Genomic DNA, 24,423 nt, shown 5'->3' with positions numbered 1-24,423 from the left:
CAAGATATTTGTTTTTATCAACTTAGGCACCCGATCTTTCTTGAACCTTTTTAATTGACCATAATCTTGCCTCTTTCGAACAGCTATCTGTTAAATTTAATATACCCAGACACCTTTCTTGTTATTTACAGGTTAGGAATTTTTTTGAACTCGTTATCTTTGAGACTTCCTCAGGACTTGGGAGTTTAATGATATAGGGAAAATATATAAATTTCAACCAGACCATAAATGGCTGTGGTCAACCCTGTATGAACTACTTTTACTATCTAAGGATAATTCACTGGATGGAATTAGAAAAAAAACTATGGGAACAAGATTTCCAACAACTATTATCCAAAACTACATGGGATTCTATTTCGAGACGTATTCATTCATCTTCTCTTTGTGCTGGACACTCGCTATTGCAATTTAAAGTAGTTCATCATGCCAACTATTGGCTAAATTCTATCCTACCTTATCTTCTAAATGCAATAAATGTAAAACTCAAGATGGTTCATTGTATCATATGTTTTGGTTATGTCCTTCTCTTTCAACTATTGGGAAAACATATTTTGTACACTGTCTTTAGCACTTAATAATAATTTGGCTCCATCTCCTTTTATTACCTTGTTTGGAATGAGGGCCCAATGATCCAATATTGAATTCTTCACAATACCATGTAGTAGCTTTTGTTTCTCTGATAGCCAGAAGGGCCTTAAGGAGTTCATTCCCAAATTTGTAAGCTTAACTAATCGTTGATTCTTGATTTTTTTTTTAAAACATTATCAGATAGTGGACTATATATTTTGCCAACAGCCTCTGTAGGTAGGGGGTAGAATTTGTAGATTAGAAAAAAGTGTTTATTTTAAAAAAAATTGCAAGGTGCTTGCTTCAGTATTCAAGAATATTTTAGTAACTTTGTTGTCTTCAAGAGGTAAGTGTTAAGTTATGAAAGTTTGAGTTTTTTTCCCCCCACATCCAGTGTTTGTATCAACATAGTTGAAGTATGTTGAGGTCCCCATTTTATGTGCAGAACTACTGTAATGAATATAATGGAAGAGATAGTGTGGTGAGCATGAAATCCTGAACTCTTTTCTCCCATTATGTAGAATGTTCACCATGTATGACATAGAGCAGGAAAACAAATGTGTAGTCTCTTTACACACTCTCTCTTTGTCTTGCCCCAGCATTCCAACTCCTTCCATTGGAAGGACAGTGAAAACTTCAGGGTATTTGTACCTGAAACAGGTGCAACCAGGATAAATCTTTGCTCTCTGTAATGTCTCAGCCATTATAATTCAATGATCAATCTAACAATCTGATGATGAACCAAGCTTGAATTATTGAGGGCTTACTGAATTATTGAATGTCTGTCCACAAACAGCTCATCAGTTACCATCACCTTAGACATTCCATGAAATGCATTTTCCCAAATTGCCTGGTGTTTTCCCTTACATTTTTGGAAAGTTTACATTTCAACATGAGTGAGTAAAGCAGAAATCCCAAACTCAGTGACAAGTGACTACAACAATCCCATGAAGCTAGAAGTAGCCTTCTCACTATTGGTTCAGTCTGTCAGCTTTGATTGATAATCAGATTGCTGCTGCCACTTGACCTCTAACTATTACCGCGCATAAAGGGAGTAAAAAGGATGGCAATTCATAGTATTGAGTTCTGCTGCCCTGCTGATGAGTGATGATGGTCCACAGGTCATGGTAGAAGATGTTGTCCAGCCACAACAGCACATGTTACACCCCCAGGGTAACATCACACACGATAATGTAGGTTTCATGATACCATGTCTTCATGGTATCTTCATGGAAGTATTCTTCTTTGGCTTGGCTTCGCGGACGAAGATTTATGGAGGGGGTAAAAAGTCCACGTCAGCTGCAGGCTCGTTTGTGGCTGACAAGTCCAATGCGGGACAGGCAGACACGGTTGCAGCGGATGCAGGGGAAAATTGGTGGGTTGGGGTTGGGTGTTGGGTTTTTCCTCCTTTGCCTTTTGTCAGTGAGGTGGGCTCTGCGGTCTTCTTCAAAGGAGGTTGCTGCCCGCCAAACTGTGAGGCGCCAAGATGCACGATTTGAGGCGATATCAGCCCACTGGCGGTGGTCAATGTGGCAGGCACCAAGAGATTTCTTTAGGCAGTCCTTGTACCTTTTCTTTGGTGCACCTCTGTCACGGTGGCCAGTGGAGAGCTCGCCATATAACACGATCTTGGGAAGGCGATGGTCCTCCATTCTGGAGACGTGACCCATCCAGCACAGCTGGATCTTCAGCAGCGTGGACTCGATGCTGTCGACCTCTGCCATCTCGAGTAATGGAAGTATTAACACTGCAAAAATGTCACTTCTGACATACATGTTAGTACTGCTTGCTCTTCTACTCCTTGGTTTAAATGCTTAAGCTTTTAAAATCAAATTGATGCTTTTGATTTTGCAACTTCATCTACAATATATCTTTCTCAAAGCTACGTCACCAGAAATATGGCATCACTGTTCAGGTTCGCGATTCCAAGTTGTAAGGACAGATGGAGACTGAAATTGAGGAGTATTCATGTAACAGGTTGGGAAGGGCTGAGGAAACTTATAGAGGCAGTGGACTCGTGAACAGCTGTGCCTGCATACCAATGCAGTGGCCCACATGTGGTGGATTGTGTAATATTAGTATTTCCTGATAACCACCAGTAAAGAAGTATTATTTGGTGTTGGCAATTATTTGCCAGATGAACACTGATGGAAAAGGATAATTTCTCTGCATAAAAAGTGAAATACAATTGCAACTATTCCCATATCATTTCATGTTTACCTGTTAAATGCACAGCTTTCAGAAGCCAGTCAAACATTGACAACTTGCAGGACTTGTATGTCAAGAGCCCTTGGTGTTACTTCATTTCCTATGTGGATCTTGCTGACCTGGGGATGCCTGGATAGGGTGGACATACCAGCACAGGTTGGACAGGGATGTCTTGAAAGTAAATTACTCCTCATCATCTTGCATGAAGTGACATTGGGTGAGGCAGGTACCAACACTACAATTGCCCTTGTATGCTGACAGCTCCTTTTCCCCCTCTTTCCCTACTTCTACTCTTCCTCTGGCTGCTCAGCAACTGATTTTGAATACCCATGTTCCCCTGCAACTACAGCCAAATTATGATTTTTTTTTTGATTGTGATTTTTTTTGTTCTTTTGTGCCCATCCTGACCCTAGGAGTTGGTCTGCTTTTCCTGAATCTTATACTAACCTTGCACTTTCTAGGTATTTATTCCAGAATGTAATTAAAATACACAATATAAACTTGGGTTTGCTAATAGTATTTTGTCTTGTGTTCTCAGTGGTTATGATGTTCCATTGAATCCTCTGCATTTTATTCCATTTTATGGTGGTTCCCGTTTTCATGACTTTCATCACATGAACTTTGTTGGGAACTATTCCTCAACCTTCACTTGGTGGGACAAACTGTTTGGAACAGATTTACAGTTCCAGGTATATAATGACAAAAAGAATGAGAAGCAAGATAAAAAAGACTAATGGAAGGAACTAACTACATTGTGTTTCATAATATGTTGTTCCTGCTGTGGGTTAATTCCAAAATCTGTGTAGCTGCAGTAAGCAAGAATTTCATTGCATCTATGCATTGTACTTGTGTATGTAGCCATGTTTCCACATTGGATTTTTTTTTTAAAAAATGAAAACTTCTGCAACTGTGTAATAGATGGACCAGCAATGCCAAGTTTAACATCATACAAAAAAAGATGCCAATTTTCCTCTTGATTTTCCTTCACCAAATAAAGTGATTTGAATTCAACCTAAAAATGCTTAAAACTAACTTTGCAGTTCATTGTAAAGAAAATCATGTGAAATACTGTGTTTACTTGTTTCTGTAACTTTCATATTAGACCTACTAATTTTGAGATGTATTTTCATTTATAATATTTCCATCTTTTAGAAGTTGCATGTCCTGAAGTGTACATATACAAATTATTTCTGAGAGTTATGCTGGAATAATAGTTTGTAGTAATGACAGTATTATTTCAAGCATTTTGAAATGTTCATTTTCTTATTGTATTTTTGAATTGTAAAGTGACACTTTGAATCATTACTTTTGGTTACACAAACATCATAGATTTAAAAAATATCTAGTGGGGCCATAGCTATATTTGGAACTAGATATTGCAAGATCTTAGGTTCTGGAAACAAGATGGATTGTGAGGTAATATATTGAAGCAAAAGAAATGTACAGAAGCAACATGGACTTAAAAGCTCAGTTTGAAAATGTGTACTAATATTTTTAAAAGGTGCCAGGGCATACTGGTAGAGTAGTTAACAAAACAATTTGGTCCTTGGCCTTCATTAATAGAGCCTTTGAATACAATCCTTTGTAAAACTGATTCAGCTATATAGGGAGTTAGGAAGGAAGCTAAAAGCAGGACCTCTAGGTTGGTAATCTCTGGATTTCTGCCTGTGCCACATGACAGTGAGGGGAGGAATGGGAAATTATGGCAGATGAATGCATGGCTGAAAAGTTGGGGCAGGGGTTCAGATTCATGTATCATTGGGATCTCTTGTAGGGAAGGTATGATCTGTACCAATAGGATGAATTGGAGAAGGACCAATATCCTTATGGGCAGGTTTTCTAGATCTGTCAAAATGAGAGGGCAAAGTATAGAGTAGATAGTGGAAAGGTTGATACAATGTGTAGTGAGATTGTGAGAAGGATAGACTGTGGAGAGAGCATCAATGTAGACAGTTGGAGGGTTTGAAATGTATTTATATCAAGAAATATGAGGAATAAGCAAGATGAATGGATCAGCTTGTGGAATTATGGTGTCATGGTATTGGTGTTTAGATGTGTCAAAATGGATTGAATTGGAGGTTAAAAGTCTTGAGGGCAGGGGGAATGGTGCAACATAACTAATCATTGATAGCACCACAGCTGGAGAAAGGAAAAATGTGTGGAGGTACTGAGTCAGTGTGGTTGGAAGTGAGAAACAGGAAACGTGTGATCATTCTTTTGGGAGTAGTCCATATAGGCCCTTAAATAGCCATTGGGACACTGAAGATCAGATAAGTAGGCAGGTCTTGGAATTATGCAGAAATTACAAGGTGGTGGTTGTTTGGGAAGATGTCAACTTTGCATTTTTTTTTGTGAGGCTAATTACAATTCCACTGCTAATAAATTTGTCCTTTGGGATACATTAAAAGCATATTTGAGAGGTCAAATTATTAGTTTCTCCTTCAAATTGAAAAAAGACTGCGCAAGGGAGGTAGAAAAATTGGAACAGGAGATAGCGTATGAGAAAAGGAGCTCAAATAATAACTATCAATTGTTGATGAGAAAGTAATTTGAGTATGATACTTTGCAAACCTACAAGTTAGAAGAAAATGATAATTAGAACAAAACCGAAGTATTATTAATTGGTGATAGAGCTCATAAAATCCCCTCCTGGCAGTTAAAATCAGAACAATCCTCCAGGATGATCAATGCAATTCAGACAGAGAAATGACAGGATCTCTTATAAACCATAAATTATAAATAATTGTTTTAAAGACTATTATTCTCAACTTTATAAATCTGAATCATTAAGAGACTGAAGAAGACTAGATGATTTCCTGTCAAAACTGGATTTGCCTAATTTAAAACTTGAACAGAAGGAATTAAATGCTTAATTTTCTAACAAGAGATGGTGAGGGCATTATCTTCCTTACAAAGTAATAAGTCTCTGGGAGAAGATAGTTTCCCATCGGAATTTTATAAAACTTTTAAGGATCTTCTAATTCCTTTATATATGGAGGTTTTAGAACAAGCAACAGAAACTCATACTATCCCAAAATCTTTCTCAACTGCACATATTACAGTGATTCCCAAAAATGCATTAAACTCATCATCTTATAGACCAATCTCTCTGTTGAATGCAGATCATAAGATTATAGCTAAAACTAAGGCAAATAGATTATTAAAAGATTTGGCACAAATAAGAGATGAATTAGGTTTAGCTGTGGCTTTAGATGTGGAGAAAACCTTCGACTGATTGGAATGGGATTATTTGTTTAAAGTTTTAGATAAATTTGGATTTGCGGAAAATTATATAAATTGGATTAAAGCACTTTATTCCAATTCTAATGCTAAAGTAATTACAAATGGTGAAATTTCAACATCATTCCCACTTTCCAGGTTAAGTAGACAAGACTGTCCGTTATCTTATCTCTTTTTGTCTTGGCTACAGAACCATTGGTAGAATCAGTCCGCCTTGATCTAGACGTCAAAGGATTTAAATGGAGATTCTGGGTGACATATTCTTCCAAATAAATATTCTTACATACTTTAAAAAAAAATTGATGTGGCCTTTTGAATTGGAAGGATTGCAACTCCCAAATTTTAAATTATATTATCGGGCAGCCCAATATAAATTTGTCACCTTTTTTAATAGAGGAGACAAACACTCATGGATAAATAAAGAGCTGGATAAATAAAGAGTTGGATAAAGTTAGAGAAAAGATAGCAGAAGACATGATAATGGAGAATAAAATTAAAAAATGTGGGGAATAATAAGACATTGTTAGTAAAACATATTAGTTAATGGTTACAAAGGAAATGAATTACAAGTCTCATTGAAAATGCCTTTTGCTCAGAACAGACTCTTACCATTCCAATATGACAATAAACATTTAGAAAATTGGTTCCACTGTGGGATTAAGTATTTGGGAGACTGTTGTGAGCAAGGGGTATTTATGTTTTTGATTAATTTAAAAATAAAATTTGGATTTCACAAAATATGTTCTTTTGCTATCTTCTACTGAGATCTTTTTAAGGGACATATTAGATCCAGAATTAATTTTGCCACAGATTACTGGATTGGAGATTGTGATTTACGAGGGAAGAAACTTATTCTGAAATTGTATCTTCTACTTCAGGAGGAATCTCCAAAACCAGATTTGAATAAATCAGAAGAAAGATGGGAATCAGATTTGGGAACTGAAATTGATCCTTTTTGCTGGTCTGACATTTGTTAGGACAGTATAAGGGATATAATTAAAGTTTGCTATAGATTAGTTAATTATAAACTTATTCATCAATTGTATTTAATGCCACATAAATTAAATAAATTTAATCCAAATTTCCCAAATTATGTTTTTGATGTGGCACAGAAATTTGTACTGATCACGTACCAAAGTGACATCATTTTGCAAAGATGTGAGCAAGTTTTTGAAACAAGTCATAAAAATACATTTACCATTAAAACCTGAACTTTTTCTTTTGGGAAAGGTATATGATTTGGAACACCTAATGAAGTTGTCAAAATATAAATTAAAAATGTTTTATAAGTCGCATTGACAGTGGCCAGGAGATGTATAGCAATTACATGGAAATCTGAATCCTGTCTTAAAATTGATTGTTGGAAGAGGGAGATGCAAAATTGTATTCCCTTAGAAAAGGTGACTTACAATATTAGAAATGAGTATAATATATACTTAAAAAAATAAGGAAACCATATTTAGATATTATGGGTTTGGATATCTAATGTTTTCTCTTCTACAGCTCACCACTTTTTTTTAATCTTAATGTTTGAACCTTATCATGTTGGTTTAATTCTACTATTTTATTAATATCTTGTCTTTCTTTTTGGGAGGGTTGGGGGAGTTAGTTATCACAGTAGCTTTGCACATATATCTGTATTTTTACGCTTTCTCTCCTCACTTTTATGTACAGTACAACCATTTATTTTTATTCTATTTTGATAATTGTAAATGTTGTTTGGATACAATTCTTATATTGTACAGTATATAAACCGAGAAATAAAATACTTCAGCTTCCCAAATATTGACTGGCACCTCCTTACTGCAAGAGAGATGAGGCAGAATTTGTCTGGTGTGCCCAAGTAGAATTCCTTACACAATGTGTGGAAAAGTTGACTCGAGAGGCTATACCAGATCTAATACTGGGTAATGAACCTGGTCAGGGGAAGCATTCTAATGAAAGTGACCACAATATAGAATGGCTATGCACAAGGATAGGAATCAACCAAATGGTAGTGTTTAAATAGGGTTTGGTTCGTATGATGGGGTTAGGCAGGAAATGAGGAGAATAAATTGGGAACAGATGTTCTCAGGAAAAAAGCAAGTGAAGTAATGTTTAGTTTCTGATGTAAACCAGTTTATCTTTTCCTCTGCTATGCACCATTTCTACTTGACCCTGTGTAGCCAATACAATCCAGCTACTTGTGGATGATAAACCTAAGAATTCAGAGCAGAAGTAGGCCTGCTCCACAAATCAATAAGGTCATGGCTAATCTGGCCATGGATTCAGCTCCACCTATCTGCCTTTCCCCATATCCATTAATTCCCCTACTATGCTAAAATCTATGTGTCTTAAATATTTTTAATGAGGCAGCCTCTGTTTCCTTGGTAGTGAATTTTTCAGATTCATTGCATTCTGTGAAAAGCAGTTCCTCTTCATTTCCATCCTAAATATATTCCCCTGAACCTTGGTTTAGATTTTCTGCCTCTGTGGTGTTTTGCTGCAATTTTTGCCACCCAATTACATGCAATTAACCTACACCCCTGATGTGTTTTAATGGCAGGAGGAAATCCATGCAGACATGGGAAGAATGTACAAACCACTTATAGAGAGCGTGGGATTCAAACCCCGGTCCTGATCGCTGGTGCACTAACTGCTATGCTGACAATGCCACCCTATTGAAGTTATCTTGAATCTTGAGGTAATGTCCTTGAGTTCTCAGCTATCAATGGAAACAACTTTCCTGCCTCTATCTTGTCTATCCCTTCCAGAATTTCATGCAGCAGAGAAACCTCCCCATGAGTGCTCAGTGTATGCAGCCCTTTCTCTGTTGCACAGAATTCTGGGAGGGCAGGTCCGCCATTGCTTTTTCCCCATAGTCTTTATAAATTGTGTGCGATAACACTACTAACTCCCACGCTGTTTTAAAAATTGTCTACAGTCCTTTGTAAAGATTTATATAGGTCGGCACAACAAAAACAGGAGCTGAAGAGCTCATACTGTGCTCTACGTAAAGCTTAATTATGTTATAATTAGGCATGATTAATTTTGTTCAAATACAAGATCATAATACATTGGTCAGGATTTAGGGTAGGTCGACCATCACTCATGACGTCACTGGTAGAACGTAGAACAGTCCTAACCCCGGGGATGGCTCCTTGCAAATCTGAACGCGTGCAGTGTCCCAGTTAAGAGTGGTCAAGTATGAGCAGTAAAAACATGATTTCTATTCGGGGGACACTGAACGGTCGATTTAGTGGGATCCAGGTGAAAAAGGGGCTCTCATTCTACTAGGTAAGGAGGGCAGAACTACATGTGGTATTCCAGCTGCGGCCTCATCAGTACATTGTTCAGCAGAACCTCCCTCTTCTCAAATTCATTCCTTTGAGCAAAGGCCAACATTCCATTTGCCTTCTTGCTAACCTTTTGCCAACCTTTTGTAGTTCATGCACAAGCACTTCCAAGTCCCTCTGTGCAACAGCATGGGGCAACCTTTTACCTTTTAAATAATAATTTGATATAATTTTTCCTTCCAAAGACATCTAGATGAGAGTGGCATCAAGGCACCTTAATAAAGCTAATTATATGCATCAAAAAAGGATAATGCTCCAAATGCTGGAGTCACACCCTACTCAAAGGAGATGTTTATGGTTATCCCAGCCCTAGGAAGACATTTCAGGGGTTCATCAGGGCTGCGCCACAGATTCAAGCATCATCAGCTGCAAATGAAGCAGCCCACGCCTGCTTACAGCAAGATCTAGACAAAATTCAGATAACATTAATGCCACAAAAGTGCCAGGTGATGTCCATGTCCAACAAAAGCATTTCACTCACTAACCATCATCAATATCCCAGCCATCTCCAACACTCCCCTAACATCACAATCCACAATCTATAAGGCAGTGTGCCTTGCCTGGATGAGTTCAGCAAGGAGAATTCTTAAGAAGCTTAACACCATACAGTACTAATCAGGCACCTTGAATATGGTACCCCAACCTTCGTCCTAAATATTCTTCCCTTCAACCACTGGCACATAGTGGCTTCAGTCTGTTCGAATTATAAAATGCACTTCAGACACCCAGATACTCTGACAGCATTTCTCAAATTCACATCCAATTCTGCAAAGAAGGACAAAAGCAATGGACCATCACCAGCTGCAAGTTCTTTTCAAAGTCACTCATCATCTTTACTTGGAAATATATTGCCCATCCTTTCTTGTTGTTGGGTTTAAATCAGTGGTTTTCAAACTTTTTCTTTCCACTCACATACCACCTTAAGTATTCCCTTTGCCATAGGTGGTCTGTGATTAGTAAGGGATTATTTAAAGTGTTATGTGAGTGGGGGGAAAGGTCGAGAACTACTGCTCTAGACCCAAATGTTACTGAAATATGCTTGAGAAAAATTGTCATTGGCCCATTTCCTTTGGAGTCATGAAACTGTGCACATAACGAGTCAATTTAGGTACAATTAAAACAATGGTTTTCAAGTTTTTCTTTCCGCTCACATACCACCTTAATCACAAAGTGCCAATGGCATAGGGATTACTTCAAATAACATGTGAGTGGAAAGAAAAAGTTTGAAAATCACTGGTTTAAATCCTGGAACTTTCTCCTGACTTTGATGATTCAACCCCCAGTACTGCCATTTTAAGCCTATACCCCTTTATTGCATCACAGTCAAACCTTCACGAGGCCCATCACTCTCCTTTGCCTTTAACACACAATTCATCCTTGTTCCACCATGTCCAATGCTGTTGAAATTCCCATAATATATGGCCCTTCTTCACTATTCAACATTGAGACCCTGATAAATCTCTATCAAAGATTTTGCATGTACTTCCTAAAGAATTAATTTTTATTAGGCTATATGTCCATGAATCCTCTGGGTGATGTATTTGTTTCTTAATGAGGCAATTAATTGCGTTATTGCTGATTAAAATAGTGAGTGGCACTGTTAGCTTAGCAGTTAACGCAACACTATTACAGCTCCAGCGACCAGAGTTCGATTCTATCATTGTCTGTAAGGAGTTTATACATTCTCCCCATGTCTGTGTGGATGCTCCAGTTTCCTCAGACAGTTCAAATTGTAGGTCAGTTGGGTATAATTTGGTGGCTCAGGCTCATGGGCCAACATGGCTTGTTACTGTGCTGTATGTCTAAATTTAACCCTATAGACTCTGGCCATTTTTAACCATTTACAATATATACTCCTAACTGGGTCCATGGGTAAATGACAGAATGAACACCAGTATGAACCAGCTGGTTGTTGGGTATAAAACGAGTTCCAGAAAACGTGGACATGGAGTATATGCACTTGTTAGTAGTCCCTGAAAACCAGGACATGGGAGTATACGTGCTTGTTGGTAGTCCTTGAAAACAGGAACATGGAATTCAAAAGGTTTAAATTTAAACAAAAATGCCTTCACCTGATGATATGATTGCAATAGAAATAACTTTCCACTTGATGGCAGAGTGCACCATTCTCAATGATTTTTATATTTTAAAAAATCCCTTAGATTCAGAAAATAACCACAATTACCTCCTGTGTTTACCCCCACACAATGGATTGGCAGTCATAGGTTGCTAACAAAAGCATGATTTTCTGCCTGCATTGAAAGTAGGACAGACCTTTAAGTTTAAGGCCTAGACTACAGAGGTAGAATTAAACAAAATGGAGGCACTGCCAGAGCTGCCTTAATGCCACTGTTGCTGTGGGTCCACAGAGATCCCCTTCGAGTTCCAACCATCCAGTCTGACTACAGTTGGCTCTACAGGCTTTAAATGGCCTGTTAAAGAAGCCATCAGTGGCTTTTTAAAACCATTTGTAGCCAAGTGCGGAATAGAAATACAATTATAATTTCTGTGGAGCCAAGTAAACACTATTTGGCATCTTCCCATCACACATGCAATTTTTTTCCTTATCTTTTATGTGTTATCTTGCCAACCCTGAATTTACTACATCTGACATATTATTCCCAGAAAAAAAGATCAAGCAACTAAATTCCTTTTAAGAGTTTCCTCAGGCAATTTTTCACTGGTTGCAAGGAGTTTCAGGAGTTCAATTTATTTTTCATTTAGGATAGTTTGCTGCAGGAGGTGTGGTGGAGAAGTCCTTGGGTGACAAGATCACAGAAAGATTCTTAATCACAGTGCTCTGACCATTAAATTTCATGAGAAATGTACATATCACTTCCATTATTCATGATAGCTTGTCATTTCTTTTAGTGAGTAAAGCCACATCAGCATCAATATTGGAGCTAAATGTAAAAATGGACATGTATTCAAAATAATTCAGCTCCATTTGTAATTTCCTTGCATCTGTTACTGAATGGAATTCCCCTACAGTTATTTGTAGTACGTCTCCTCTCATTACAGTTTGTGCAACTGACATCCTAAGTATGAGGTAAGAAAATTATTTTACTATAATATTTATTCTCTCTATTTTTTGTACTTCTGTTATGGTTTTGCACCTCTTTCTTATGCAAACATGCAAATTTTATACCATCAACTAGAATATTCTGGAGCAGGAAGCCCTTAGGAAGTAGATATTTGCAGGTTAAGTACGGACACAAAACAGATAGGTATAATTTCTGCAGGAAAGTTTTAAAATAAATGCAGGGAAAAGTACAAATCTATTGGTATTTTATCTCTCAGAAGCACTTACCTTAAAAAGACCTGTGAGAAGATCTAAAACTGTCCGAATTGCTTAAAAAAACTCAAAACTGTAGTAATCAGTATGAAGAAAACTGCAACATAGAATTATTCAGGAACCAGTACAATTCTTTTTATTAATGATACAAAGAGATTGAACATGCTCTTAATCTATGCACTCAAGTCTGCACTAAACATGCTTTCAAATCGACATGTTCAAATAACCTGAAAGAATTACTAGCTCGGTCCAGCTAGATTGTTTTTCCAATGAAATGTCCATTCATTGAATCCAAATAATTGGTGTTTCGGTTGCAATTCCCGCAATAGACACACTCACAAATGGAAGTTATGAGAAGTGGGTAAAGATTAATCAGTCTATCCACCTATTTTGCCAGAAGCTCCTCAATGCCTCCAAGTTATCCCATTTATAGACTTTGGGACTATTTGCTAAAAGTTACAGGAATTTGAGAGTTTGGTGACAGATGATGTGGTTGCCTCAAGGGCTGTCATGCTTTTACAAGGCTATTGATCCAGAGACACATCTCTATGAGATGTACTCAGAGACGGTTAAATTGTTTTTCCTAGGCATTGACCCCTTCACCTGTGTGAAGCCATAGCCAGCTGACCTTCAAGTGATCCATTAGTAGGCGATATTTCCGAAAATGCACCATTCAACTTTCTCTAGTTAATTCAAATTGGAGTATTTCTGCAAAGGTTTTTAAAAAAATCCATTTTTGTTATCTTCATTCCTCAAATGATTGAATTGAAGATCTTTTGGTTTGTTATTGCAATGTTATGTTGTAAATTTGGACTTTGCTTTTATATTTAGAAGCATATTTATCAAATGCCACTTTTATTTTATTATATGACAACCATAAGCAATTTAACCGAGTAGTTGTCAGCCTGAAAAATTTAACAGACCACAGGAGAGATGATGAAATGTAATAGCATCAACAAAGGTTTAGAGAAATGCTTTTGGACTTAACAGAACAGACATGAAAAATGATAGATTGAAGTTAATAATTAAATTTAATAGAAATGGCAGGTAGCCAAAGGCAGTTAAAAGAAAAACTATCAAATATACTGGTTCTTTTAAAATTTTTTAAAAAAAGGTCTAAATTAAATTTATAATAAGGACACATATGTTTGACCTTTCTACATTTAAATCACTTAGAATTTCATTTAATCAAATTTATTGTAATAATTGATTTCTATTTCCTCATTTCTAAATCATAGAATCTGATTTATTTAAATTGATTCATATGAATTTCATATCAATAAAGAAAACAGGCATTCTTTTTTAACCCTTAGAATGCTAGCAGGCAAAGAAAATTCTACTTTCCTCCTGCTGACTTGTGTATTTCTAACTTTTCAGAGACAAACCAAGGTTCATATGGAACAGCAGCTAAACTCATTATCATTCAGATATTGGAGGGAAAGTGCAATTCATCATTGTATATATTGTAACAGATTATATTTTATATTGTATATAGATATGTTTTTGGAGAAGATAGATTGTGGGTTTTTTCTTTAGTGTAGGTCAAACACAAACACTTCACAAAACAGATCTCTGCTCAAACCAGACACTCCAGGCTCTAAATGTCTTTGCAAAAACTTTGAAGAATGCCTATAGAGACTTCACAAGTAGGTGTTAATTGAACATGTTGTGGAAAAATGGATTATTGTTTTGAAAGCAACAGATGAACGAACTCAGAAGATTGGGTCCGGTCTCGCAATCAGTCTGGTTTCAGTTTGCTGTTCTTAGAAGGTCATATGGTTTTGCAAGCATACAGAGAGAGAGAGAGAGAGAGAGAGAGAACTGGTTTCTGCAGTCATGGCAAGCTGGCAGTTTGCTGAAACCTCATTTTGAAGATGGGTTGTGAGTTCTGAGTTCAGCCTGTTGAAAACCCTTCTTGATAGGAATTGAAAAAGAAATCTTATTTCTAAGAGCCTGCAGCGGTTATTTTGCTGTGAGCTTAGTGGCTTCTTTCTCTGTATGTTTCTTAAAACAAGAAAGAATTCAACACAAATCCTCCCCTCCCACTACATGATGCCACAACTCCCCTTTCCACCTTCCATAAGGTTCACTCCCTCTGTGACTCCCTTTCCCCTTTCTACCATTGCCTCCTTGACTCCTTCCTATGTGACCACAGGAAGTGCTACACTTGCGCCCACACCTCCTCCCTCACCAGCGTTTAGGACCTCAATCTACCCTCCCAAATGAAGCAACATTTCACTTGTGAATCTGCAGAGGTCATCTACTGCATCCGGAGAGGCTGGATGTAGACTGGAAGATCGCTTTGTTGAGCACTTTGGCTCTGCCGCTGTAATAGCATGGATCTTCCAGTGGCCACCTATTTCAATTCCCTGCCCCATTTCCATACCAAAATGTCTGTCCATGGTCTCATGCACTGCCAAAATAAGACCACTGGCAAAATGGGCACCCACCAACTGAATGACATTAACATCGATCCCCATCCATCCATTTTCTCCTTTCCTCTAGCTCTCTCTCCTTTTCCTTTTTTCTCCTTTCCTCCAGCTCTGCATTCACAGAGCTACCCCCTACTCCGATCAATTCCTCTCCATGTTCATGTTCTATCCACATGCAATAATTTTTTCCAAAAGGTTTGCTTCCAAAAAAAATTGGGGTTTATGATAGACAACTTCAAGCCAAACAGAAGGACAATTTCAGATTTTCTGTACCATGCAGGTCTTTAAAGAAACATTAAATTCACTTTTATTGAATTTAGCATTGGCATTGACTTCCAAGTACCTCTGAGCCAAATTCTCAGTTTGACTGCACATGTTACACAACAAATGTGAGGAGCCCAAGGTTTGTCTTGGTTATCAATTATACAACCCAACCAGAGCTCATAGGTTTTTTAATAAGTGCAGTCATGCTGCATCTTTGAGTTTTAATCATATACTTTCCACAAATGTAACAGAATGTATTGCAGCTGTTGTGACAGTGACAAAACATTTCTGCTGCACTGAATCTTCCAGGCAACAATGAATGCTATTTTGAAGAACATGTGTATCAGTATGCATTCAATCTCTATCAATGTAATGTACAGCATCTGGATTATGTGAGCTGCTTTTATAGCCTGTTTGCATCTATCCTAACGAAGCATTTGCATAGCAACATTTGCATAACAACATTTGCATAGCACCTGCACAGACTATATGTCCAGATATGCTTGGACTGGCCAAAACACCAATATACTAGTAGACTTAAAATAAGACTGGAAATCACAAAAATAGGATATATCTGAAAACAGTACATGATAGGAAATTTTTAAGGTGATTTTCATGATCAGCAGCTTGAAATACATAAAATACACCTAAATGTGTTCAGGAAGTAAAATTTTTGTTGTCTGGTGTTATCACCTTTTGTCTGTTGGTCTGTGCTCCTCCTCCTGCTCTTTCTTTCCTTCTCCCCAGCCTCTTAATTTAGGCACCTGCCTGCTTTTATTCATACCTTGAAGAAGGGCTCAGGCCCAAAACGTCAGTTATACATCCTTACCGATTATGAATGCTGTGAGATCTGCTAAGTTCCTCCAGCATTTCTTGTGTTTCTACATAAATCCACAGGTTTTGATTAGATTTATTTTGCTTGAGATGATTCTTCTTGAATTCTCATGTAAGCTCATGGTTTCAAGCCATGGTAACCAACTTCCACAAGCTAGCTAATAACACCGCCACAAACAGGAGCCAACAATCAGAAAAGATTCTAAACACATGATCATCAATTGATTGGCTCAAAACTCTCAGGGATAATCACCTTTTGTATCACTGATGGCAAATGAATATCAAACATTTACAGGTGTTATCCCCAGAAACGATAACAGGCCTGTGACATGCAAAAGCTCAAACAGCCTCAAGAATGTATTAAATTCAGAATTTTCCACCATATAATGGAACTTTTATCCTTTGTATTCTGCTGGGTGACATTTCTAATGTAGCGAATGCCACAGGGACCAAGTTTCTACTCTGTTGCTTTTCTATTTTCTTCTCTTTCTCATTTTGCTCATCTATCCAGAACTTCCTTTTTTTTTGTTGCAGCAGGAAGAACTTCTCAAACAGCTAATTGCAATTCAGAAACCTCTGCCTTAATGGTTAATAATGGTCTTCAAACATCTCTAACATGACCACTTGATTATGTAAAGTGCTCCTTGCTAAAACATTGTGTCTAATAGAGGGTCTTTTTAAATTGAGACATACTTCCTTAATGAGCAATCACTCAGACACCTGAATTAGTATCTCTGGTGTTTTCTTTCAGTTACAAAGATGAATCACTCAACCACATTGAAAACAATAAGCAAGAAATGCAAAATTTTGAAATACAATGACTTACTGGGAGCCTAAAGATACAAGCATTACCTGGCAAAAAAAAGTCTGAATAAAAACGTTTTAAAATTATAATTGCACCATACATAATTAATGTATGCTTTAACTCTATTTGATAGATTCTGTTGGCCTCTCAATGTGTTTAAATTACATGGCTGTCTGGATCCTTTACTCACAGATTCATTGTGCTTTCATAGATAATTGAGTATAATAATTTTATAGACAAAATGCATTGATTTAAGTATTATCTATGACAATAAAATCTATGCAGCTACAACTTAATAAAACATCTTTAAGCTTATAAACAGATTGCATACATTGGTACTGTATTTTCAAATATGCTACAGGTTGAGTGTCATGTATTTGATGTTCAGAAAGAACTGCATGTGGAGACGTGATGCTTCAATCATTTGTTTAATGATTCCCCCAGTACACAGTATATATGATTGACAACATCATCATGGCAAATGGGCCCTAGGCAAGGCCAACTTACTTGCAAACCCCCCAAAAATTGCCAACTTCAATTTTCAAAAACAGATGTTTCATACAAAAAATGAATTGCAAGAATAAGGCAAAATTTACTGACCTCAAAGATTTTCACAAACTTTGCAGCTCTATTATATTTATTAAAATATATTAGCTTAAAAAGTATTATGCATTAACAGTTAACAAAAGATAAAAACAAGAGTGTATAAAATGCAAAATACATCACTAAAAACCAAAGCTAATATTGAAACATTTAAAACGTTATATCTTATATCAACAACCATTGAAACTACTCACAGGCCTGACTACTCAAAGTGATAGCATTTATCTGCTGTCGAAGCCAAGTTTCCTGAAATTTAATAAAGAGATGTGTTGTGTCTTAAGTGTGTGTGGGTACTCCGCAGACTCAACACAGATATTGATTTCACAACAAACATATAAGCAGAAAGATACTGATAGGGGAAGACAGGTTCTATTGCGCTACTGCTTGATAGCAAGGCAGACACGATTACTCGTTCCCACGCGATGTGTGTGCATGGTAAGCATTGTGGCAATTGTGAGAAGAGTGGGAAAAGATACTTGATATTTTTATTTGTTTGTGCAGTCACCACAACAAGATACATATAACAAATCAAACATAAGTTGGTTTCACTTACCTGCATTTATTTCATCTGCATTAATATTTTATGTATCTTTAAATATTAATATTTTGTACAAAAGGATCCCTCCTTGACTATTTATAATATCAATATTCTTTACTAAGCAAAGGGATCCCACCTTTTCCTCCACCAGGGGAAGTAGGTCCCTCCCATAATCAAAGGCCTATGTCAACTGGCCCACCTTCTGTTCCAACCTACCTTCAAAACCCACCACCCAATTCTCCACTCGACATTGTTTGAACTGCTGTGGCTTCTGCCGATTACGCCAGAAATATGCACTTGAGCATATCTGTGCTAAACATTCCCCTGTCTGCAGGCCCACCACACATGTGCCTGCTGGCCATGGTTCTCAAATCCACAGTACATATGCTAGCCAGCACTCGAACATGCGCAAAAGAATAAAGATGGCATGCCCAGCCAGCTAACAGATCAGGGGACACGCCCCTCTGAGGTCTGCACCCTAGACAGATGCCTAGTTCACCTAGTGGTAGCACCAGCCCAACACCCAACCCCAACCAACCAATTTTGCGCTGCAACCGTGTCTGCCTGTCCCGCATCGGACTTGTCATCCACAAACGAGCCTGCAGCTGACGTGGACTTTTTACCCCCTCCATAAATCTTCGTCCACGAAGCCAAGCCAAAGAAGAGCACCAGCCCTAAGTACCCCGCATCCAAAGTTCCAAAAATATCCAAAATCAACATTTTTTTTGTGCCCACAGGACGTCACAAGTTGAAAATATTCACCACCTGAGTTGACCATGTGGGCTCTGACAGTCTGTTGCTGCCAGTTTGGTAGCAACAGAGCTCTGGTGCAAAACAAAATCTTTGCTTCTGGCCAGGAAGATGACAAATGGAACTGGGTCCAAGTCTTTAGCATTGGCCGCAGCCGGAGTTGGTGAGTCCATTCTCAACATCGGGTGCAACGCCGTCCACATCAAAGAAGTTGCCTTGGGCTCTTGGGCAGGAGTGAATACCTCGGACTCCAGAGGAGGAGCGGACACCGGCGGCAACGGTGGGGAGGGTTGTGTTTGGTGCTTCATTTATCTTCTTTTGGAAACTTTTTTGATAAGTACTAAACATTATTAAATGTGAATTTTCAACTTGTGACGACATATTGGTGCTCAAAAAGCCTGCTGTTGTTTGTTGTTGTTATCTAATTGCTATACGGGTATTCAGCTTAGTTCCATTATTCTGAAAATCAAAAATTGAAAAAAAAAACCAAACAACATCTGGTCCAAAGCATTTCGGATACTGTACCTGTATTTTAATTTAACAATGATGTAACATAACCAAGAAGTAAACTGAACATGAAATTGTAAAAAACAAGCAAAGTATATTACTACACAAAGACTATGCAACAACTGCAATTGACTGTATCAATTCAATCTTTCTGCAGGGGACAGACAGCATGGCCACGGTAAATTCTTCACATCTGATTTTGTTGATAGCTTTATTTGAGTGGAGAATCACACAAGATTATAATACTAATATTTTGTCCAGAGCAAAATCAAGCCTGCTCTCCAGCAAGAAATATATCAATAATATAGAAAGATTAACTGGGATGATACCCAGACTTCAGGAACTGAAGTTAGGACTTTATTTCCCTGGAGCATTGAAGAAAGAGGGGAGATTTGATAAGACAGAATAAATGTAGATTGGAATTTTCCATTATGGGTAAGTGAGATACAAACCAGAGGACATGGGCTAAGAGTGAGAGGGTATGTTTAAGGGGAACTTCTTCACACAGAATGGGGGGAGTGTTGAACGAACTGCCAGCTGAGATGGTGAATGCAGATTCAATTTGAACCCCAAACAAGAATTTGGACAGGTTCATGGATGGGAGCGGTATGGAGGGGGGGGGGGGGGCTATGGGCTGGGTGCAGTTCATGGGACAAAGCATGTAAAAGGTGTGGCACGGGCTACAAGGGCCAAAATATTTAAAAAGAATATATTCTTGATTGAACTGCAGAATATTTGTTAAATCAATTCCTGCATGCTCTGATAGGATAGCTCATGTTAAAGCACACTCGGCTCATGTTTGATTCATAATTCCAAATAAATCAAAATATTCGTCCGCGAGTCTTGGGTCGAAGCGGACGATGCGCAGGCGCGGGGCGGGGCGCAGGCCCTGCCCCAGCTCGCAGCTGCGTTCGACCTCGGCCGGAGGGAGACGGCGACACGTGCTTCACGAGGCGGCGGGGAAACAAACATGGCGGCTGGCGAGGAACTGAGAAGGAGCGAGCGCGACGATGGAGTTGAAGTCAGGCTGGTGGTGAGTCTTTGGATGGGAACGTCGCAGTGAGGGGCATTAGTACTGTTCGTGGTCCAATCAGGATGCCGACAGCACTGGTGAAACGAAGGCGTGTCGCGACGCCCCGTGAGAGCCTTATTCCCCCGGCCCCTGTCCACCGCCGCCAGCGAATTAACTAACCTCAGTCGCAATTCCACTCTATTTCAAATCCGGGTTCTGACTTCCTGGAGCATTGGGTGTTTGAAAACTTTACCTGAATCCAGTCGCGCATTGTACACTATTATAGTTATAATGAGAATAGAACATTCTGGAAACACTCAACAGGCAATACGGCATCTATAGAGAGTGAAGCAGATTTCGTCTTTCTGGCATTTTCTGTATTTGTTTCCTATTTATGGTATTTAGATTTAATTTTTTTATCATATTGCTAATCTAATACCATTGTTTCCTATTTATGGTATTTGGATTTAAATTTTTTAATTATATTATTAGCTAATCTATCCCACGGGTTACATAATCAACACTTCGTGGACACAAATGCATTTCCCTCTCCCAACCTCTTCCCAAACACATCACCTGCAGACCTTGACTCCAAATGGAGATTGCACTATCAGCCCACTTGCTTCAATGGTTGAGAAAGAATGTTAGGTGTAATCGAGAGGTTTCAATGCTAATTGAATTTAAATTACACAGATGTATTCTGAGACCTACACTTTAGTTTTGGATTGCTAGTCTCATCCCATCATTTCGTTTCTCGTCGCCACTGTTGTGTATGCACTTACGCAATGAGAATTCGGAGACATGGTGCTTTTCTCATTCCTTAATACCATCAGACTAACATGGCTACTGACATACAGAGATATATACGTATGGGGTGGGGTGGGGTGGGGTGGCTGTCATGATGTCCGGAAGAGCAGGCTTATACACAACACTCCAGGCTGCTGGATTATTAGTCTAATAATTAAAATAACTGTGGCATCCTAATGCCAGACATTTACAGAGTTCAATTCCACTTGCAAATCTTCAACAAATAAAGCTGTCCATGCTGACATCCATCAAGACACAGACTCTGCTCCATTCAGATGTAGCAAAGCACCCTGACTCCTCTGTTGTCTAAAGTGAATGAGCAGAGTTTGGTTGATGATTCTGCCATCAGGTGTTACAGGTTGTGATGGGTTCCAGTCAACTAAACATCAAGATACATCAAAAGATCTCCGAGCACAATTTTTCTCTTCAGTGTTCCATTAGATGTCTGCAGTAGTTGTTTTTCCTCTTGACCTGCACCAAATGGATGCTAAACCATCTTGTCAATATATTGAAACTAGTTGTCATCCTCAATGGTGACTAACAAATGCATTTTTGATTTGAAATGTGCTGATATCAGTGAAAAACCTCTTTTGCATTTGAACACAAGTCCTCTTGCAGTTGCAGTCATTTATCTTGGTTCTACACAGACGTTTTGCTAAGTATCCTCAGCAGTAGAATAGGAATGGCTGCCTCCCTGAACTAGGCAGTGTGCATAAACCATGAAGCTGTATATTCAGAAGGTGGTGTGGGCAATTGAATGGTCCCTGAAGCACATCCAGAGAAGTCCCCATCCCTTGGTGCAGTTTGCCCTATAGGAACAGCACATTTTAAACTCTGAGTAAAGGAATCAACTGCTGGAGAAACGTGGTAGGTCAGGCAAATCTATGGAGGCATTCAGCCCTTTCTATCCATAGATCTATCCAAATGTTGTCAGAATTGTATTGCCTTCTGCAGTTTCCTCTAGCAGTTTGTTCCAGAGACTCTGCATCAGGATTTGTATTTCATTGACTAGTATTCATCACAGCCTGGGAGAGACTGGTGCCAGGGTAGTCAGCCAACCTCATGATAAGTACCTCCAGCACTTTGTTATTTTTTGCTCAAGATTACATCAACAATCTCTTTTGTCTCATTTTAATTCCGAGTCTCTGGGTTAACAGGAGTAGGTTCTGAGTTGGGAAATCACCAGGGTTCTCTATGGAAGATTGTAGAAGTTTGTGCAAATTGTATGAGTTGCTCTTTAAATTAGAGCTGCAACTAGTATGAATTGAACAACAGGATAAAATTTCATCTAAGTTGCTATGAATGAGAGATGAACTAGTTAAGGTGTCTGACCTAATTTCTCAGGCAGTATTATTAACTTATTATACATTTAATCACAGTGTACTTTGCAAAAGATCAATTTTCATTTGTTCACCTGGAAAAATATTAAAAGGAAGAATTCTGAGGCGAAGTCCCACTATGCTTCAAAACTGTAGGTGGGGGCACCCTTTCATGATATGGTGCTGTAACGTGGCACTTTTACTTAAGTTCTGTTTTACAAATTCTTTTGGGTTGTAGTAGGTGGAACTACTTTTCACCTTCCATTCACTATAATTCTCTGTGAGCCAAAAGTTATTTCATAAACTCAATGTGCTTTCAACTTTGCTGATAAGCCTGTTAAGTGGCTTCTAATCAAAACTTCTTGTAGCCTCCATCTGTCAAATTGATTAAACATGTTCTTTTCTTAATAAGCCCTTGCTTTAATTATCCATTTTAATGGTTCATAACTAATGTTGGATCAATGTTTCTAAAAGCTTTTAACCCCTGAGGTTAGTGACTAGTGATTACTGTGCATGTGATTACACTCTTTTGGTGAAAAACTATTATACTATTCCCATATCAAGATTGCTGAAAAATCACCAGATATGCCTCTGTGATTTTTAAAAAAATTAGACATACAGTACAGTAACAGACCCTTCCAGCCCATGAGCCCATGCTGCCCAATTACCCCCAATAGACCTACACCCTGTTAAGTTTTGAACAGTGGAGGAAACCGGAACACCTGGAGGAAACACATACAATCTCCTTACAGACAGCACCAGATTCAAACCTCAGTAGCTAGCACTGTAACAGCGTTGCTCTGTTCACAACACTAGCCATCTTCCTGTGCATCCCTCAAAATTTTAGGCTGCATTCCATCTGGACTTGTGACTTGCCACCTTTTCTAAAATTTTCAATGTGTCCACTGCCTCAGCTATCTAATCCATTACTTTATGGCGAAGATGGATGCATCTAATGTAATTTCTCTTGTCTTTCCTTAATGCTCTACCTTTTGCATGCCTGCAAGGCAGTTTTAAATTCACATTTAGAGTGTCCACTTTGCTTTATTTTCATTTTCACTTATCCTATGATACTCTGGTAATTAGCTTGATTCACACTGGTATTTGCAATGTTACATTTGTCTTATGCAGCCTATCCTTGCTTTTAATATCTCTGAATCTCTGTCATCATGATGGAAATGTGATTCACACATTCCTGAATCACCACTTCTTTTTAGAATATTTTTATTGAGGTCAACATATAAGCATAAATACAGAATTGACAATTACATAATAATTCATTTGTATACAGGTAAGCAAGCACAAAAAAAAAGCCAATGAGAAAAAAGTAGATCAAATTACATCAATAATTGCTTATACCTCAAAAACATTTAATTGAAATGATCTATGCAACCATGTTAAACCCATTTGTTAAAATAACTTGTATAAAATAAAAGAAAAAAATCTAAAACTATGGTAAATCTAATTATCACCTCCCTCAAATCAAGGATATCTAGTAAATTAATTTTAAAAAATTAATAATGTGGAAGAAACCTGTGACCCTGGATAACAGGTAATGAACCTTTGGAACATACAATAATTGTTAATTCTTTCAATTATAAAAAAAAAGATTTTAAGAATGGGCCCACAATTTCATAAATTGACACTTTCTATCTTTCATTTTATATGTGATTTTTCTCTAAACTTAAATAGGACATTATGTCATATAACCACTGTGTATAAGCAGGGGGTGAATCATCTTTCCATTTCAATAAAATTGCTTGTCTGGCTATCAATGTGGTAAAAGCTAAAACTTTTTCCTGAGATGCTGATATAAGTTTATCTGAATCACAAGAAAAGCCAAATAAAGCAATTATCAGAAAAGGTTCCAAATTGATCTTAAGAATCATTGATAAAGTTTGGAAAAT

General features: G+C 37.9%; 1 protein-coding gene and 1 long non-coding RNA gene across 7 annotated transcripts in view; both read left to right on the top strand.

Moving 5' to 3' along the window:
* Positions 1-19,341, top strand: part of LOC138743324 (methylsterol monooxygenase 1-like) — a 29,142-nt gene extending 9,801 nt beyond the window's left edge. Inside the window, exons 5-8 of one of the 6 annotated variants that reach the window (XM_069898492.1) lie at positions 3,314-3,464; positions 8,561-8,698; positions 12,222-12,399; positions 18,859-19,341. In XM_069898492.1, coding sequence (XP_069754593.1) covers positions 3,314-3,464; positions 8,561-8,635 — 226 coding nt within the window. In that variant the 3' untranslated portion in view covers positions 8,636-8,698; positions 12,222-12,399; positions 18,859-19,341. Of the gene's footprint in view, positions 1-131; positions 433-3,313; positions 7,766-8,560; positions 8,699-12,221; positions 12,400-16,926; positions 17,208-18,858 lie in introns of those variants that run through there. The other 5 variants (XM_069898491.1, XM_069898497.1, XM_069898495.1 and 2 more) reach the window with 5 other exon arrangements.
* Positions 19,342-20,258: 917 nt separating this feature from the next.
* LOC138743323 (uncharacterized) overlaps positions 20,259-24,423 on the top strand; it is a 31,487-nt gene continuing 27,322 nt past the window's right edge. The window contains exon 1 of the long non-coding RNA XR_011344814.1: positions 20,259-20,411. This is a non-coding gene — a long non-coding RNA (uncharacterized lncRNA). The remainder of the gene's footprint in view (positions 20,412-24,423) is intronic.

The sequence above is a fragment of the Narcine bancroftii genome, chromosome 9 (assembly GCF_036971445.1).
Source record: "Narcine bancroftii isolate sNarBan1 chromosome 9, sNarBan1.hap1, whole genome shotgun sequence".
NCBI lineage: Eukaryota > Metazoa > Chordata > Chondrichthyes > Torpediniformes > Narcinidae > Narcine > Narcine bancroftii.
This window is presented reverse-complemented; position numbering and strand designations above follow the sequence as displayed.